The sequence below is a fragment of the Garra rufa genome, chromosome 9 (genome assembly GCF_049309525.1).
Source record: "Garra rufa chromosome 9, GarRuf1.0, whole genome shotgun sequence".
NCBI classification, from domain to species: domain Eukaryota; kingdom Metazoa; phylum Chordata; class Actinopteri; order Cypriniformes; family Cyprinidae; genus Garra; species Garra rufa.
Window position 1 is genome coordinate 47,228,871 of NC_133369.1, and position 17,119 is coordinate 47,245,989.

Below are 17,119 nucleotides of genomic sequence, written 5' to 3' on the forward strand. Positions count from 1 at the left end.
TATGCAAAAGCCATAAAACAGACAATTTATCGTCATAATTGTCAATGCCCTAAACCAGACAATTAATCAACATAATCGCAATTATTTTTTAGACAATTAATCGTCAGCCAAATTTCATAATCATGACAGCCCTAGTACTAAACTTTGAATTGGAAAAAAAAAGTGCAACAATTGTGTAACGAATACCCTCTTGAACTATTCAATCAAAGAAAACTTCAATCAGATAAAAGCTAAGACCTTAGAACCTGATACACCAAGAAAGAGTTCCTCAGAAAGTTATTTTTTCCTGCTTTTCTCGATATAAAATCTATGGCAGGCCACTCATGTTTTCATGGATACATGAAGGAGCATGAAACATGCATTCATGGCATTGTGTGTGAACTCGGCTGTGCTATCAGTGTAACACAAAGCCTGATACTCGCACACATTCTTATGCCAAACTGGTTGTAACCTAGTTCACATCTCGCAGCTCTGACAGAAATGCCTATTACAGACAAACCAGCTCATACTTTCAGATCTAAGGATCCTATTCTGAGAACCGCGGTTCTGGGCTTGTCTCTCTTTTCAGTCACAGATATTGACCGTCAAGACTCAAAAGGTTCTTTTGAATAATTCATATTGCCTTGGACACCCTCGCTACCTCCTTAACATTTCCATCTCAAAGGCGGCTGTGGGCTTTTCTTCGGTTCTGTATTGGGGACACGGTCACGTCTGCACCCCCTGAGCCCCTACAGACACGGCCGTTGAACATCCCCTCCTTTCGTCCTTTCATGCGGCTTACTTGCTCAAGTTATGGAGAGCTGGTGCAGGTACACAATTCTCAATGATTTTAGAGTTGCACGCCATATTTTTTATCGCTTCTATCATTACTGACACCTGTGACCTTCATAAAGTTGCCCAACAAACCATCAGGTTGTCAATAAATTAAAATATTAAAAATACTGAACTTTACTGTGCTCTTAAATTCACTACCCATCAAAAATTCAGAGAAGATTATTATTTTTTATTTTATAATTATATATATATATTTTTTTATCGTGGTCAACCGATATGGTTTTTGTGATGGCCGTAGCCAATATCCTAGAGAGTAGGGTGGCCAGTGGCTGATATACAGTCAATATGACTTTACGATATTAATTTAAAGATAGTAAAAACACATGCATACATGCACACTAAATTATATAATTTGAAAAAAAAAAAAAAAGTTATTCATTCCGAAGGCAAATTCTTGATTCAGTAATTCTATTGCAGTATTTTTGTTTTAAAAAAGGGGGTAAAAAATATGAATTAAAAAAAGAATAAACACTAACTATTGCTGCACTTAGTAATCTGGTAAGTTTGTGCACACTTGGACAAGCTAGCGCTAATTTCATATACAGCACAAAGTTATAATGACATGAATATGACAGTGGCAAACCGGATACAGCACAGCTTGGCTTAAAATCAAGGATTTAAAGATTGTCAATCATGCACAACGCTCATGACAGCACAACTCTCCTGTTAGCATTCAATTCACACAGACCAACCATTAAACACAGTACACACGTTTTAGTGCAGTACACAAAAGCACATTTCAGACGATCTCATACCTGAATTCAACAAAGTTTGCAAGGTTACTGAAATTAAACATTTATTAGATACTCAAAGACTTGTTTAAATGAAATGTTCAGCACATATTTGCCGAATGTTTTTTTTTAAATATCTAGTAGGAAAGTTATACAGAGACAACATAGAAATGGAGAAGAAAAAGTATTATAGAGAAGGTATTAGTATTTGACTTTCTGCGACTACTAATTCTTTTTATTCATACAGTTTACCTTATTTAAAAAGTGTAATACAATTTTAGTCATACCTGTTAAACAAAGACAGAAAGCTATTGAAAATGGAGAAAGGAAGCTCTGTGTATGCTGTTAAAATAAAAGCAATGCCAGCTAAGTAATGCATTGAGCAGCGCTGTCATTGGAAATCACCCTTAACAGATGGAATTCACCCTCAGTGGATATTCAAACTAATGTTTTATTGTGAATATGAGATTGAGCTGAAGAATGAATGCAGGTAAATCACACTTGCTCAGTCAATCTCTCTCTCACAATACTCTACTGCACATAATACACAGCTTTTAATGCAGCAATACAATACGTTTTTAATGAAGCAACTCAATGTTCCTTTTTTAACTAGTTTTAAAGTGACGTTTTTGAATTGGTAACAGAGGCTTTGGCTCAACTGTTAAACTGTCAATCTGAGATTTGAATCCATGGCAGAAGGAGTAGTTCTGCACAAAAGAGGGTTTCTTAAAGACACCTCGTTCCTACAGCCAAATCACAGCTGTACCGATATACAGCTATATCTCAAGTCTACGAGTGTGATATTGTGTTTGTACAACTGTTTGATGGCATGAGCGTGTAAATACAAAATAACATTGGGATGTCTTTAAAAGCCCTCTTATGTGTGAACTACTTCCTTCCGCCATGGATTCAATCAAAGTTTGACGGTTGATCAGCTGAGCATAAGCCTACGTTACTAATTCCAAAACGTCAATTAAGAACTAGTAATAAATGAACATTGAGTTGCTTCATTGAAAGCCTATTGTATTACTGCAATAAACCTCAATGTATCATGAGTATTATGAGAGAGAGATGGGCTGAACAAGTGATTAACGTACCTGCATCTGATAGAGCATTCATTATTCATATTCATGATGATATGACATAGTTTGAATGTTTACTGAAGAAAGCGTTATTATTGTTTCATCTGTTAAGGGTGATTTTGCTACTCAGTGTATTTATTTGCTGTGTCAAGCAGTTGTTGAAGCTAAAAATAACTTCAGCTTAATAACTTTTTAGTTTAAAAGTCCCAAAGTCACATTTTACTGCTGACGCACTCATGAAAACAGTCTCTTGTCATCATCTAATGGCGGAACAATGTAACTTAAATCACCATCACGGATACACATACGTTTCTCAATACTAAACACTATTAAATACATTATTTAAAATATTGTTTATATACATTTTCATTTATTTAATCAGATTTGAGAACCAGAACGAACTGTTGTATAAACACTGAGGGTGACCTATTGTAAATATTGTAGCTGTGTAATTCCCACCTCTGTCCAGTTGGTGGCGAGTGCACTCAAGTGTGGCAGCAGAGCACAGCATCCAGAACAAAAATGAAACTGTCACAAATCTTTTGCTATGCATTTGATTACGCACAGGCGGGTAGCCTACCCACTTTAGCTACAGCGATCTATCACGCCACATTGAAGATCGCCAAAATGGTATTTATTGCTTGAATCTCCTAGTGAAATGGACAGAATTTAAAATCTGAGATTTTGTTTCACATCAAAAGCAACAAATCACAGAGCTCAGCCTATTGCGATTTATTGAATGATAGGCACACTATGCACTGTTCATTCGGCCACTGAAAACAGCATAACTGTTAGACCAAAAGATCGACTGGGGTTTAAGAATCGATATTGGTTCTTTAAACTGAGAATCTATTCAAATTGATGGACCGATTTTTCTGTTAGTTTGTTTTTGTCCCAGCCCTAACATATTGTTGTTTTTAAACACTGCGCTGTTGTCCTGTAGGTTCATTAAAAATGAAAATGAACAAAAAAATAAATAAACAAAAGTAAATAAATGTGTTATTCTAATTAAAATATAAAAATGGCAGGTAATAATAGATTATAACAGAATTTTTATGACCCTGTAAGTCAAAATGACAGGCAATGTCAAAGTCTAAAGCAACCTCTGATTATATATATAATAAACCTTTGATTATACAGTGGTGTAAATATATTTCACTCACTTCCAGAGCTTATTACAGTGCCCACACTAGCGAAGGCGACCTCTGGTAATTGTACTAATTTTATGAACACTTACAGAAAAGAGCCATTTCACTAAAAAGTGGAAGTTTAATGGATTAAGTCTTTCAAGAGCAGCTCAGTTCCTCATTAATGGCCAAGTGCTCACAGGAAGAGAGTGCTAACTGAAATGACATATAGCTTAGAAATTACAGTCCTGCAATAGAGCTGCACATACACTCATAGTCACTTATTCTCACGGTGAGTGTGGAAAGACAGGACAAACCCTCTTAAAGACACTTTACATTGAACTAGCTTTGATTTTTTTTTTACTTTACTGCTGCACATTTTATTGTCCGTGGGCTTGTCACACTTCACAGTGCTTATGAAAGCGATGGTTTATTATTGTAGCTGGCTGTAGACGGGTTTATGTGATATTTGTGGTGAAAGACCTCGTGCTGTTTTAAAGCACTCCGCTCACACTTTTAAAACAAAGCTACCATGATCGATCTGTCTGTTTTAGATGTGTGAAGACAGAATAAGAGACTGGTAACTAGAATGCTTACATATTTCATAAGCTCATATTCTCAAGTTGGGTTGAAATGTCATTTTCAAGCACTTACTGAAAGCAGAAGTGTCACACTACCTTTTTCTCTGTTAATATGCTCATGTCTTTATATAGTTTCACAAAGCTGACAGTTTACCCAGTCACAATTACCTACACGATTACAAATGTAAAATCTGAGCGTGATTTAATGCAACAGCTGAATAAACAGGAAGTGAATATTATGAGTTATTATGAATTATAATATTATTGTCAGTACGGTCTGTTTTTGCTCAACTTTATCAACGGAAATAGCTCCACACAAAGCATCTGCAGAACTGTTGCTCATCTTCAAGCAACACACAGTAGTGTTTTGTTACTGAATTATGAATAATAACAAATCGAGTGACCCAAAGTTTCAGTAAGCCATATCAATAATTGCTTTTACAATGAAGCTAATTGGTTCAATTAAAGATTTAATGACTCAAGGTCTAATGAATGTTTCACCTTTATCACAATTATATCTTTCATATATGTGACCCTGGACCACAAAACCAGTCATAAGGTTAAATTTGACAAAACTGAGATTTATACATCATATGAAAGCTCAATAAATAAGCTTTCTATTGATGTATGGTTTGTTAGGATAAGACAATATTTGGCTGAGATACAACTATTTGAAATCAGAAATCTGAGGATGCAAAAAAAATCAAAAAGACTGAGAAAATCACCTTTAAAGTTGTTCAAATTAGGTTCTTAACAATGCATATTACAAATCAAAAATTACATTTTGATATATTTACAGTAGGAATTTTACAATTTACAATTTAAAAATCTTTTAAAAATCTTCATGGAACATGAACTTTACTTAATTTCTTAATGATTTTTGGCATAAAAGAAAAATCAAAAATTTTGACCCATACAATGTATTTTTGGCTATTACTACAAATATACCCCAGCGACTTAAGACTGGTTTTGTGGTCCAGGGTCACATATATATATTTTTTTATTTCTCAGCCAAATAAATAAACAAACAAACATTGTATAGCCATCATTCCTATTGTAAGAAAACGTAAGAAAAAGTGCTTATTTAACATTAAAATGTCATTAAGCAAAAATTATATATATATAAAAGAGTTAGAAAAAAAGATGAATTTCCTTTTCACAACAACTTTAAGTATCAAATCTTATTTGGTAATAGCTTGCTATGTTCTATATATATATATATATATATATATATATATATTTTTTTTTTTTTTTTTTTTTTTTTTTTTTTTTTGGAAATGTCCAATATGCAATATGCATATGCGACCAAAAATTAATCTGTGTGACCTCAAATTATATTTGGTAGCATTTGTGCGAGTGAGAGAAATGATTGTGGTGCGACTCAGTTTCAAAACTGTCGCTAGCCTAACTACTGCACAGACTGCTGTGAGCTGATACAGTGACGGTTTCGCCGTTTTCTCCAACATTACTTAACTATTTAAACTTCATCTTCACATTATTACTTTAAATGCAGATTTGAGATATTAGCCGGCAGGGCTCGCAAAATCGCTAGCCCGACGTCCCGGGGGTATGTGTTTCCAGTCGGGCTACCGGAATGTTTCATCGGACTGACCGATGGACTATCTTAAAGGACTTCTGCAGGTCCTTTAAAACTCCTTAATTTATTTGTATCAAATGTAAGGCCATAAAAAGTTATAAATATGTAAAATAGTATAAGAAAAGTCTTGATTTATAATTTTAAGAGGTCTTACAGTTGGGGACGGAAAGACGATCGCGATAGGGCTGGATAAATCTTCAAAAAGGCAATGATGTCACTGAATAAATATGTGCACTGCACGTTTCAAAGTCAAAACGGGCACGGGTGTCTTTATATGAATGTATCTGAAGGGAACCGACTGTCCTCAGAAACGTGTCGTTGTCATTTTCATGTCATGTCTGATAAAACAGCGTTAAGGCTGGTTTGTGTACAGCTGTTACTAGGGAAACTGTAATATTTCAGCACTCCTAAAGCGCCCCCTCGTGACAGAGAATGAATTTTTATTTCCAAAACATTTTTTCAGCTGTTTATTGTCAAATTACTGCAATTATCGATCCATGTTTTTTTGCAGCAAACACATAGAGGTGTAAATGTGAAAGAAGTTAATGTGCCTTTTAAAAATCTAAACAATTAAGTAATATTAATGTTATATATCTTATATAAATATAAGAAATTATATACTTGATTTATCCCTTTTATATGGTATAAAGGTTGAAATGCCATTGTATTAGATATTTTGTTTTTGTGTCTGTATTTTAATTATAAATCTTGTAATTTTATGGCTTAATATTCTACCTAATTTTATGGCTTTAATATTCTAGTACATTGTCTAACCCCATTCATACTTGAGCAGCTCTTTAAAAAAAGGGTCATAAATTGCCTTAAATTTATATTTTAAAATTCTGCAGCTACACTAAATGGTGAAATAAAATTCCTTCCTTGATATTTGTTTATATTTGAGTATTGAAAACATTTTTGATTGACATTTAGACTCCTATCTGATTTTCTATATTTAAAAAAAAAAAGGTCTGCAAGATGTCTGTTAAAGATCTCTTGATCTGGAAAGCATCTGCTGTGTACAAACATCTGGCAGGCGTCTGTAAGATGTCAGTTTCTGAATCACAAACATCTTAAAGACGTCTATTTCACATCTGATAGGAAACGTCCAATAGACATATTGCAGATGAGCAAACTACGTCTTGTAGATGTCTTGCAGATGTAAATGCAGACGTCAAATAGACATCTCCGAGATGTACGTGTGCTAATCAGAATCAGCCATGAAAAATCGAGATCGGCGTATAACTAAAAAGAAATTGGGTGCTCCTAAATTTTTTTGGATGCTCCTAACTTTTTGAAGTTGGGAGCACCAGTGCTACCAAGTAAAAAAGTTAATTTCGAGCCCTGTAATATATTTTAAAATGTAATTTATGCTTGTGATTTTCAAGCTGAATTTTAAACCAGTCACATGATCCTTCAGAAACCATTCTAATATTCAGATTTGCTCCTCAAAAAAACATTCATCATTATGTTAATATATTATTATATGTATTATTAAAACAGCTGAGTAGAATTTTTTCAGGTTTCTTTGATAAATAGAAGAACTGCATTTATCTCAAATCTGAAAATGTTGCTTCGATCACAGGAATAAATTACATTTTAAAATATATTTTAAATAGTAAAAATATTTCAAAATTGTACTGTTTTTGCTGTACTTCGGATCAAATAAATGCAGTCTTGGTGAGCCTTTTTCTTTAAAAACATTACAAATCTTACTGTTCAAAAACGTTTGACTGGTAGTGTATTAGGTTTTACTTAGGAACAAAACAAACACTAAATAAAAGATGGTCTGTCTTTCTTTAAATTGCCTGTAGTAAATCAGTAACCAGGGTTTGTTTTCCATTACAATAAACCACATTCATCATTTTATCATGAGACAAACTGCTACTGGATCAACACCTATTATTATCATTAAACACAATTCATACATAAAAATAAATATAAATACATAGACAAACAGCTTTTAAAAAGGCTGCATGCTTGCTGTCCAATCATCAACGCCTTTAAACCTCAGGACACTAAAGTTGCCACCGTTCAAGTGCTGCTGTAGAGCACAGAAGCAAATGACCACACATTCTCACAGAAAAAAAAGGTGTGACAGAGAATGTGTGAAAAATGTATTTTAATCTAAACAGTCTTGTGATATTCCAAGAAGATGGTTGTGTTTGACTTGAATCACCTTGTGAGTTTCCATCTCTAATGTTAGCAGTGCGCAGATACTGTAAATCCTGATACTCGGCATCCAGAGTTCAGACAAACAGCTAATCATCAGGACGTGAAGGTTAATAGAGAACATTTAAAGACTTACAGTGTTTTGAGAGGTGGCGCTTGTAAAGCTTTATGGAGGTTAAAGGTTAGTGGCCCCATTTCTCTCTACATCTCCCTTTCACTCACTCTTTCAGTCTTTCTTTGTTTATTATTATTATTATTTTGAACTTGTTTCCGTGCAAAAGTGCTCAAAGTCAAAGATCACACAGGTCTCTGAAATTACTGTGTGCTAGAAGAGCATGACTTAATAATTGTGGATCAGACTGCCCACTATTTGCATTAAGACAGGGCCACTTGACGACTCACTTTTTCCTTTTTCCTTGTTTCTAGAAGTTTTTTTATATTATTTTTCTTATTTTTATGCTAAAAGAATCCATAATAGCAAACCACTTGATTTGCTACAATAATCTAAGAATCGTTAAAACAAGGTCAGTCTACTCAAAAATTTGTCTTGGGGACAAAAAAAAGTCTTCAGAAAGAATTCCAACAATCTTCAAGATAAATCACTATAATATGAACTTAAATTCAAATAATAAAGTACTTGAAGTTCAGCACATAAAAGGTACATAAATGCCTACATAGGATTCCATAAAGCATTTCTGGTTGCAGGGTGCCCATTCTAAGCCAAATGTCAAATTCCCTGACTTTTCCCAGACTTTCACTGACTAAAAAGCTGAATTACCATGACCTATAATGAATAGATCCATCCATTTGCAAGCTATATTTACCTGTTCACAGACAATTTTAGTAGAAAAAACACGTATACATGACTGTTTTAATTTTTTTTTCTCTTACCTGTTAAATGCACTTTGATATGTTTCTGTACTATTTCTACAGAAATTAATTTATCATAGTTACAATAGTTTTTATGCTTTCATAACCATAACCTTAAAAATAGACAAAACGCATGAAACAACACAATAAAACAAAATACAAAATTACATTTTGATAAATGGAAACAAAAAATTTAAAGCAACAAACAAAAATCCCTGTTATTCCTGTGATTTCAAAGCTGAATTTTTAGCATTATTACTCCAGTAACATGATCCTTCAGAGACGAATCCTTTCTTTAATGAATAGAAAGTTCAGAAGAACAGCATTTATCTGAAAAGATACCTTTTGTAACATTATAAATGTCTTTATCATCACTTTTGATCAATTTAAAGCATCCTTGCTAAATAAAGGTATAAAAAATATAGCTTATTTTGAATGGTATAATGTATAATGCTACAAAAGCTTTTTTATTTCAGATAAATGCTGATCGTTCTATTCATCAAAGAATCCTGAAAAAATGTACTCAACTGTTTTAAATCTTGATGATAATAATATAATAATAATACATGTTTCTTGAACAGCAAATCAGCATATTAGAGTGATTTCTGAAGGACTGTAATAATGATGCTGAGAATGTAGTTCTGATCACAGGAATAAATTTCATTTTAAAATATATTTAAATAGAAAGCAGTTATTTTGAATAGTAAAACTATTTCACAAGATAACTGCTTTTGCTGTATTATGAATCAAATAAATGCAGGCTTGGTCAGCAGAAATGTCTTCTTTAAAAAAACATTAAAAATCTTACTGTTCAAAAACATTTGAATGGTAGTGTATATACTGAAATCAATTTATCTGTAATATATATGTGGGTGTTTTAATACTTTCAAGACCCTGACTGTTGTACTGTGTTTCTACATTTCCATTTGTGTCATCTGATGACTTTTCTATTATTCTATATCCGAAAGCTAGTAATAATATGTGTTTAAACTTGTCTAATGAAACTAGGAAAGTAGATATTTGCCATGTTTATGCTGTGAAGTCCTGAGAAGTGGCTACTGAGCTCACCTGATGTGAAGTGATGTCTGCTATCCAACGGAATAGACAACAGGGAGTCCACAATGTCTGACCTACTCTGGAGGAGTTTGGAGATCATCTCAAACCCCTGAGGACCTAGAAACTCAAACAGCTGAGAGAGAGAGAGGGAGATGAATCAAAAAATATGAGATTATAAACAAAGGATGTTTATAGGAGAAGTTTGCACAAAACAGCAACCAAAACAGATACCGTAATGACATGACAAAAACACAATAAATCAATTTGCAGCAAAGTTAAACTGTTCAAATTATGAATCCCAGGTTGTTGTCTCTGCACAACATTTTAAAGACAATACAAAACAAAAACTCTTGTTGATACAAACTACCTCAAACCTAAGTTAATACAAAGTGCTTCAAACATTTATGCCCTGAACCTCACAATTGTTTTGGCAAATCAGTGGCCATTGTACTCCAACTGAGACCTGAGTGGATCCAGTGTACACTGGTGAATCATAAAAGTTCAGTTTAGTATGAGTTCAGTAATCATGGGTACTGCAGGTTGTTGTGGTGTAGTGCAAGGGAAAAAATGTTGAACAAAGGTGTTATTTTAGTTTTCTCCACACTCAAAAAAGTATTCGCATAGCTTCATAAAATTACGGTTGAACCACTGATGATAGCAGGCAGGATGTGCTCAAGACTTCAGGAAACTTAATGAGTTGAAAATCACCACAAAAGCCACAGTCCAGTTTCATGCATAAATCAATTTTACATAAAGAATAATACATATGGTGTTGAGCACTCAGCTCTCAGGAGAACTGCAGTATGGCAGATATTGAAATGATGAGCTACGATTGTATGCTTTATGGTGAAACAATGACACTGACAACGTTAATTAAATGAATGAGAACAGTACTTGGGCAAATATGGTCCAATCGAATTATCATGCTGGACTTCTTCAATTACGAGAGCCACTACCTCTCTAAGAGCAGATTTTAAAGGATAATACCGATCTGCAATAGTCTAAAAAGTAAAATAGACTTAAATACATCTTATAAATTCATGCATATACTGTACATTTAAGAACCATATCAGCCAAAAGAAGACTCAAAAAGACGGGACTAAAAGTTTATACTGTTTAGTAGTATTAATTGTTAATGGGGTCCTATTATGCTCTTTTACAAAGTCTTTCATTTGTTTTGGGGGCGCACTAGAACATGCTCTTATGCTTGGTGGTTCGAAAAACGTATTATTTTTCACATAATTTACATTATTACTATAGCTTTCTCCCCAGACTGGCACAAATGGCTCGATTAGTTCCGGGTTTGATGAAAGTCCACCGTCCGAAAAACGAAATGTGTTGTGATTGGTTAGCAGTCCCATGTGATTCGACCCTCTAAAAAGGGATTTTTAAAAAACTAAATATCTCCCTTTGGAGTGGATTTTGAGATTTGTAACTTCGTATATGTATTATATGCCCAAACATACACACCACACACTGGCTAAAATTCAAAAAGTGAAAAAGCATAATACGACCCCTTTAATCCAAAAATAAAAATTCACTGAAAATGCGATCAACCTTTAGGCTATCCAAAATGTAGATGAGTCTGTTACTTCATGGAAACAGATTTGAAGACATTTAACATTACATCATTTGCTCACAAATGGATCCATTGCAGTCATCAGTCAACATCTTGTGAAGTAAAAACCTGCTTGTTTGTAAGAAACAAATCCATCAATAAGACATTTTTTTATTTTAAAATGCTCTCAGGCTAAAATCAAGTCCTCTATTCATAATATTTATTGACTGGAGAAGTGTTGATTACTTGTGGATTTTTGTGATGTTTTTATCAGCCGTTTAGACTTTCATTCTGACGGCACCCATTCACTGCAGAGGATCCATTGCTACATTACTCCAAATCTGTTCCTGTGAAGAAACAAACTCTATAACTTGGCCCGAGGTTGAGTAATTTTTCAGCTATTTTTTGGGGGTGAACTAACTCCTTTAAAATGATTATTATTGATTTATTTCATTTTTATTTTTTTTTTACCTGGAGTACATTGTAAAAGTAAAAAGGCAGTTTAATTACAGTGCAAAATATGAAGGGGCACATAAGGAAACATTGTTCCATTTTTAAATGTCATGGTGAAAAATGTGTGCCTGGTGTAAATGAACCTTAATATTGCTGCATCCTTCATTCAACTGTCTTGAGGTAAAAACCACTGTACTCCACACCCTGTGTAATCTAAAATCACTCTGTTCCCAAAATGATTTTAACAGCCAAATAACAATAAAACGGTATGGATATGACAGTTTCACTCATGAGACTATAAAATCTTTTCAGAAGATCTTTTGTACAGATAGCACTCCTGCAGAGATGCTAAACAAAAGCTGTAAATGTGCTTTAAAAAAACCTAAATAGCAAGCAAGTGACAAATGTGTACTTCTATGCTAAAAGTACAAAGTGATTTCATTCTGGTAGATACACATTTCCTGTACTCTCCAGAGACTATTACAAAATCTTTCCAAGTTTGTTTGTCATTTTGTGTGTGTGTGGTGTACGGTTTTAAATGCCCAAGCAGAGCCATTTTCTTTAAATGCAGTTATATTGTTATTTTGCTCATTGTATTTTTGTTCTACCATCACAGAAAGTGATATTTGTTCATGAATGGATGATTTCACAAAAACTCAAGAAATGTCAAGGTCATACTTCACACTAAATGTGTTCTGCTTAAAGAAAATTAAGCCTATTTTTGCACTCATTAAGGTTTTTGCTAGTGACATAAAGGTTATTTCCTCTAACTGTCAAGTGAAAAAATCTTATTACTGTATTTTGATTATATAAAGCATATTTGTCAGCTAAAACTATACACATAATGATGGTATTTAAATCATACTTTTAATTTTTATGCAAAACAGTATTACATATATCATTGTGCCAGGACATAACGCTTTTAATTATGGTTATGACAAGAATTAGAATGCTTAATCGCATTAAAATAGTTTACATACATTTATATGCATTTATCAACTTAATTTTTTATGTATAATTTCTATGGTGTATTATGTGATTGATTACAGTGTTCATTTTGACTGCAAATTTTGATTTAGTCTTAAAGGAGAAGTTCACTTCCAAAACAAAAATTTACAGATAATTTACTCACCCCCTTGTCATTCAAGATGTTTATGTCTTTCTTTCTTCTTTCAAAATCGGCCTACATTGCTGCAGAAGTACCGACCCAGTGTTTACAAAGTGAATGTGTAAAGAAGATAAAACACCCTTTACAAAGAAAGGTAAAACAGCGATGTAGGACAATTTTAAAGTTGGAGGAGAAAATGAGATGGGAGTTTTTCGACATACCCTAACTGTCTTGAACCGGAATACACAGAGTACACGCAGAGCTAGACAAGACGAGCATTTGATGTTAAAAAGTATATATATTGTCAGTTATTTTAGAAATTAACTGATTGTTTCGCTAGATAAGATGTTTAAACATTTAAACTGCATTTTGAAAGTTCAAACTAAAATGTTTTCCTCAAAAAAAAAAAAATTTCGTTGCGACTGAAGAAAGAAAGACATAAACGTCTTGGATGACAAGGGGCCGAGTAAATTATCAGTCCAAATTTGTTTATGACGGAAGAAAGTTTCTACATCTATTCTTTTAAAATATGTATCCAAAGGTCTAGGATCTGCCTAAATTCTGTTCAGTATGTTGGGCTGACACTGGAGAGCTTCAGAGAAATTCATAAATCCTAACACACTCCCAATCACTCAGATTAAACACATACTCTGGGTATTATATTATCAGGGTACTGTTTTACATAATCCAAGATGTGAACGTCACACACCCCATCCTAAAATCAACCTGTAAAGTTTTTCAGCTCTTATATTTTTTAAGCGTTCCATCATTCTGTAATTTTCTCCAATTCTAAATTGCCTTTAAAGTAGCTTTATCGTCTAATCTCTCCTACTTTTCGTTGTTCTAAATGTATTTGCTGCAGCAGCACATGTCATGATATATAAAGTACAAATATAAGCTGCTCTTCACACTGTCACTGTCAGGTTTAATGGTAGTGAATGGACAGCCTTTTAACTTAGCTGTTGTTGACTCCGGAGTGACACGTGCAGAGAATAGTGGAGAGACGGGCACACAAAGGCCATCCCACCTCTAAAGGTGTCAGTGGGATAGCTGGCTTCCAAATGTCAACTACGTGAGGAACATTAGAACAGGATGTAACTCAGGTACTACAGTGCTCATTGTTGGCACAGGGGACCACCCTTCTATCATCAAAAAAAGTACATACTACCTGCATTCTAAGCCTAAGTTTTTGTAATACCGCTTAAAAAGGAACTATAAAGGCATTGCCAACCCCAAAAAAATGGTTCTAGTACATTGTCATGTTGATATGCTTCACGATGACACCATGTACTATAAACACAATGTCACACTGTCTACCATAACATTGTTATAATAGTCACGTAATCCACCAAAAAACATTCTGTAGTTTTTATATAATGGTATAGTAAATGGTAAAACTGTTTGCACAACAAACCAGTGTGTTCATAATTAAAGGAGTGGTTCACTTTCAGAACAAAAATTTACAGGTAATGTACTCACCCCCTTGTCATCCAAGATGTTCATGTATTTCTTTTTTCATTCGTAAAGAAATTATGTTTTTTGAGGAAAACATTTCAGGATTTCTCTCCATAAAATGGACTTCTATGGTGCCCCCGAGTTTGCACTTCCAAAATGCAGCTTCAAATGGCTCTAAACCAGGGATTCTCAACCGGTAGGCCTCAGTGATCCTCCAGGTGGGCCACGAGATAGCTTAAAATGTATTTAAATATTATCCTAAAATGGTTTAATTTCATTAATAATGTTTTGAATTTAAAATGATCAAAGCACGGTCTCTCTCGTGTTCAGTGATTGATTGCTTTGGACTCGGCGCAGCAAGCCTCATCGCATTGTTAAATACAGACTGAACGGTGGCTCAAAACTTCCAACCGCTGCACGCAAACTTCATCTTAGAGACCCGCCCGCCCGCTCCAGCAGAAATACATGTTATTTCGCCCCGCAACATTCGTGTTTTGTCCCACTCCCACCCGCAAAAGCCAGCATAAAAGTAACCTATACCCCCACGGGAAGACAGGTCTCTACTTCATCTCTTGGCTGCATGAAAAAAACCCTTGCGCTAATGTAAAGGTAAAGATGACCAGAGTAATAGTAACGAACTCGCCCATGCCTAATGTATTCATTCTTGTATATCGGAGTCGTACATAAGGCACGCATAAGTCCGCTGTTGATTCACAAACTATTCATGATTTCGGGGCTCTGATCCATAGTATTTTTGCTTGAAATGTAAAAATATTTGCATAGTTGTCAAAATAATGTCCTGTGAGCGTTTTATAATGAATGCTCAGCCATAGAGGTGGATCTTGTAAGGGTCAGTGGTGTTTATGCACATATGAGCACCAGCATAAACAGATTTAGAATGTATTTGCTGTATTTTTCATTTGTATGTTTATTTTATAATAAATACAAACAGTAGATATTCAGTCAGTCCAGTTCAAATGGACAGGTTTAGTGAGTGGTATTTTGGCATCTACCTGTTGAATGTTTGGCAGGTTCACTTACTTAAGAAAAAGTACTCTGAAGTTGTGAAGAATGTCTGAGCTAAAGAATTCAGGAGCTTTAAATCTGTAAAAAGTTAGGACTGAGCAGAGGGTTTTCTGTTAAATTCAAAAGTATAGCTTTAATTTAAAGTTTGTTTGAATTTTGAGTTTTTTTTATAACATGCAGTAGAAGAATAAAAAGGCAAAACAAATGTTTTGGTTAATAAAAAAGGTTTAAAAATAAACACGAGAGCCCCTGCTCTAAACAATCACAGCCGAGGAAAGAAGGGTTTTATCTAGCAAAACTATCGGTTATTTTCTAAAAAAAACAAAATTACAATTTACAGTATATACTTTTTAACCTCAAATGCTTGTCTTGTAGGGGTGGAACGGTTCACAGAAGTCACGGTTCGGTTCGTACCTCGGTTCAGACGTCACGGTTCGGTATGATTTCGGTACAGTGGAGGGAAAAGCAAAACAAAAATGCAGAAGGCAATTAGATGTATTTCCACTCACATACCCAACAACCGCTGAACAACGGCAACACACAGTCCTCGTCTTTTCCACCACTCTCTCGCCTGTACTACTGTAACTGACTGGAAAAGCGAAGTTTTCCCAAACTTGCGATCTAAGGGGCCGTTCACATGTCGCGCCTAAAAACGCGTGAAAAACGCTAGGCGCGCCGCTTTCTTCCTGATCAACAAAGCGCTCGGGCGCTTGCGCTCCGGAAGCGTCTGCCGTTTCTAAGCAACCATCAGCTGCGCTCTAGCTCCAAGCCTATGCGTCTCCATGCATTGTTTCTTCTATTAGCGTCAAAATAATGGGGGCTTGACAAATCATAAAGTTCAGGAAATCCCTGGACCACAATGATGGACCGTCGAGCTGACAAAAAATTGCAGAGTGCCAGAGAATGTAGACGGGCTCTGATAGACCGCATACATAGGCGGAGCTCGGCTGCATCGACGCCAATCAGAGCTTCAGAGCTAAAGCGGGGCTAAATATTAGCTGTCCCTAAAGAACCCGCGTATCTAACAGTAGTTCCGCATTACATTAATTATTTTGCAGGCAAGTTTTTTTTTTTATTTTCATACCGTGTATTCTCCGTTTAAATTCGTGCACCGAACCGTGACCCCCGTACCGATTCGGTTCGAAACGAATACATGTACCGTTCCACCCCTATTGTCTTGTGTATCTCTGTGTGTAATCTGTGTAACGAATAAAAAGGCAAAACAAATGTTTTGGTTAATAAAAAAGGTTTTAAAATAAACACCTTTAGAGTAAATGTTAGGCATGGGGTCCTTGCAAAATTGACCCGAGAAGGAGGGGGGCCCCGCCGTAAAAAGGTTGAGAGCCCCTGCTCTAAACCAGCGGTTCCCAATTCCAGTCCTCGCGCCCCACCGCTTTGCACATTTTGCATGTTTCTCTTAGTTAACACACCTGATTCAGATAACCAGCTCATTAGAAGTGAGGTCCGTGCAG

At 34.9% G+C, this 17,119-nt stretch overlaps 1 protein-coding gene across 1 annotated transcript in view; it reads right to left on the minus strand.

Annotated features, from left to right (window-relative positions):
• Nucleotides 1-17,119, minus strand: part of ascc3 (activating signal cointegrator 1 complex subunit 3) — a 299,957-nt gene that overhangs the window by 264,803 nt on the left and 18,035 nt on the right. The window contains exon 4 of the mRNA XM_073847875.1: nt 10,060-10,180. Within this exon, the coding sequence (XP_073703976.1) occupies nt 10,060-10,180 (121 nt within the window). The remainder of the gene's footprint in view (nt 1-10,059; nt 10,181-17,119) is intronic.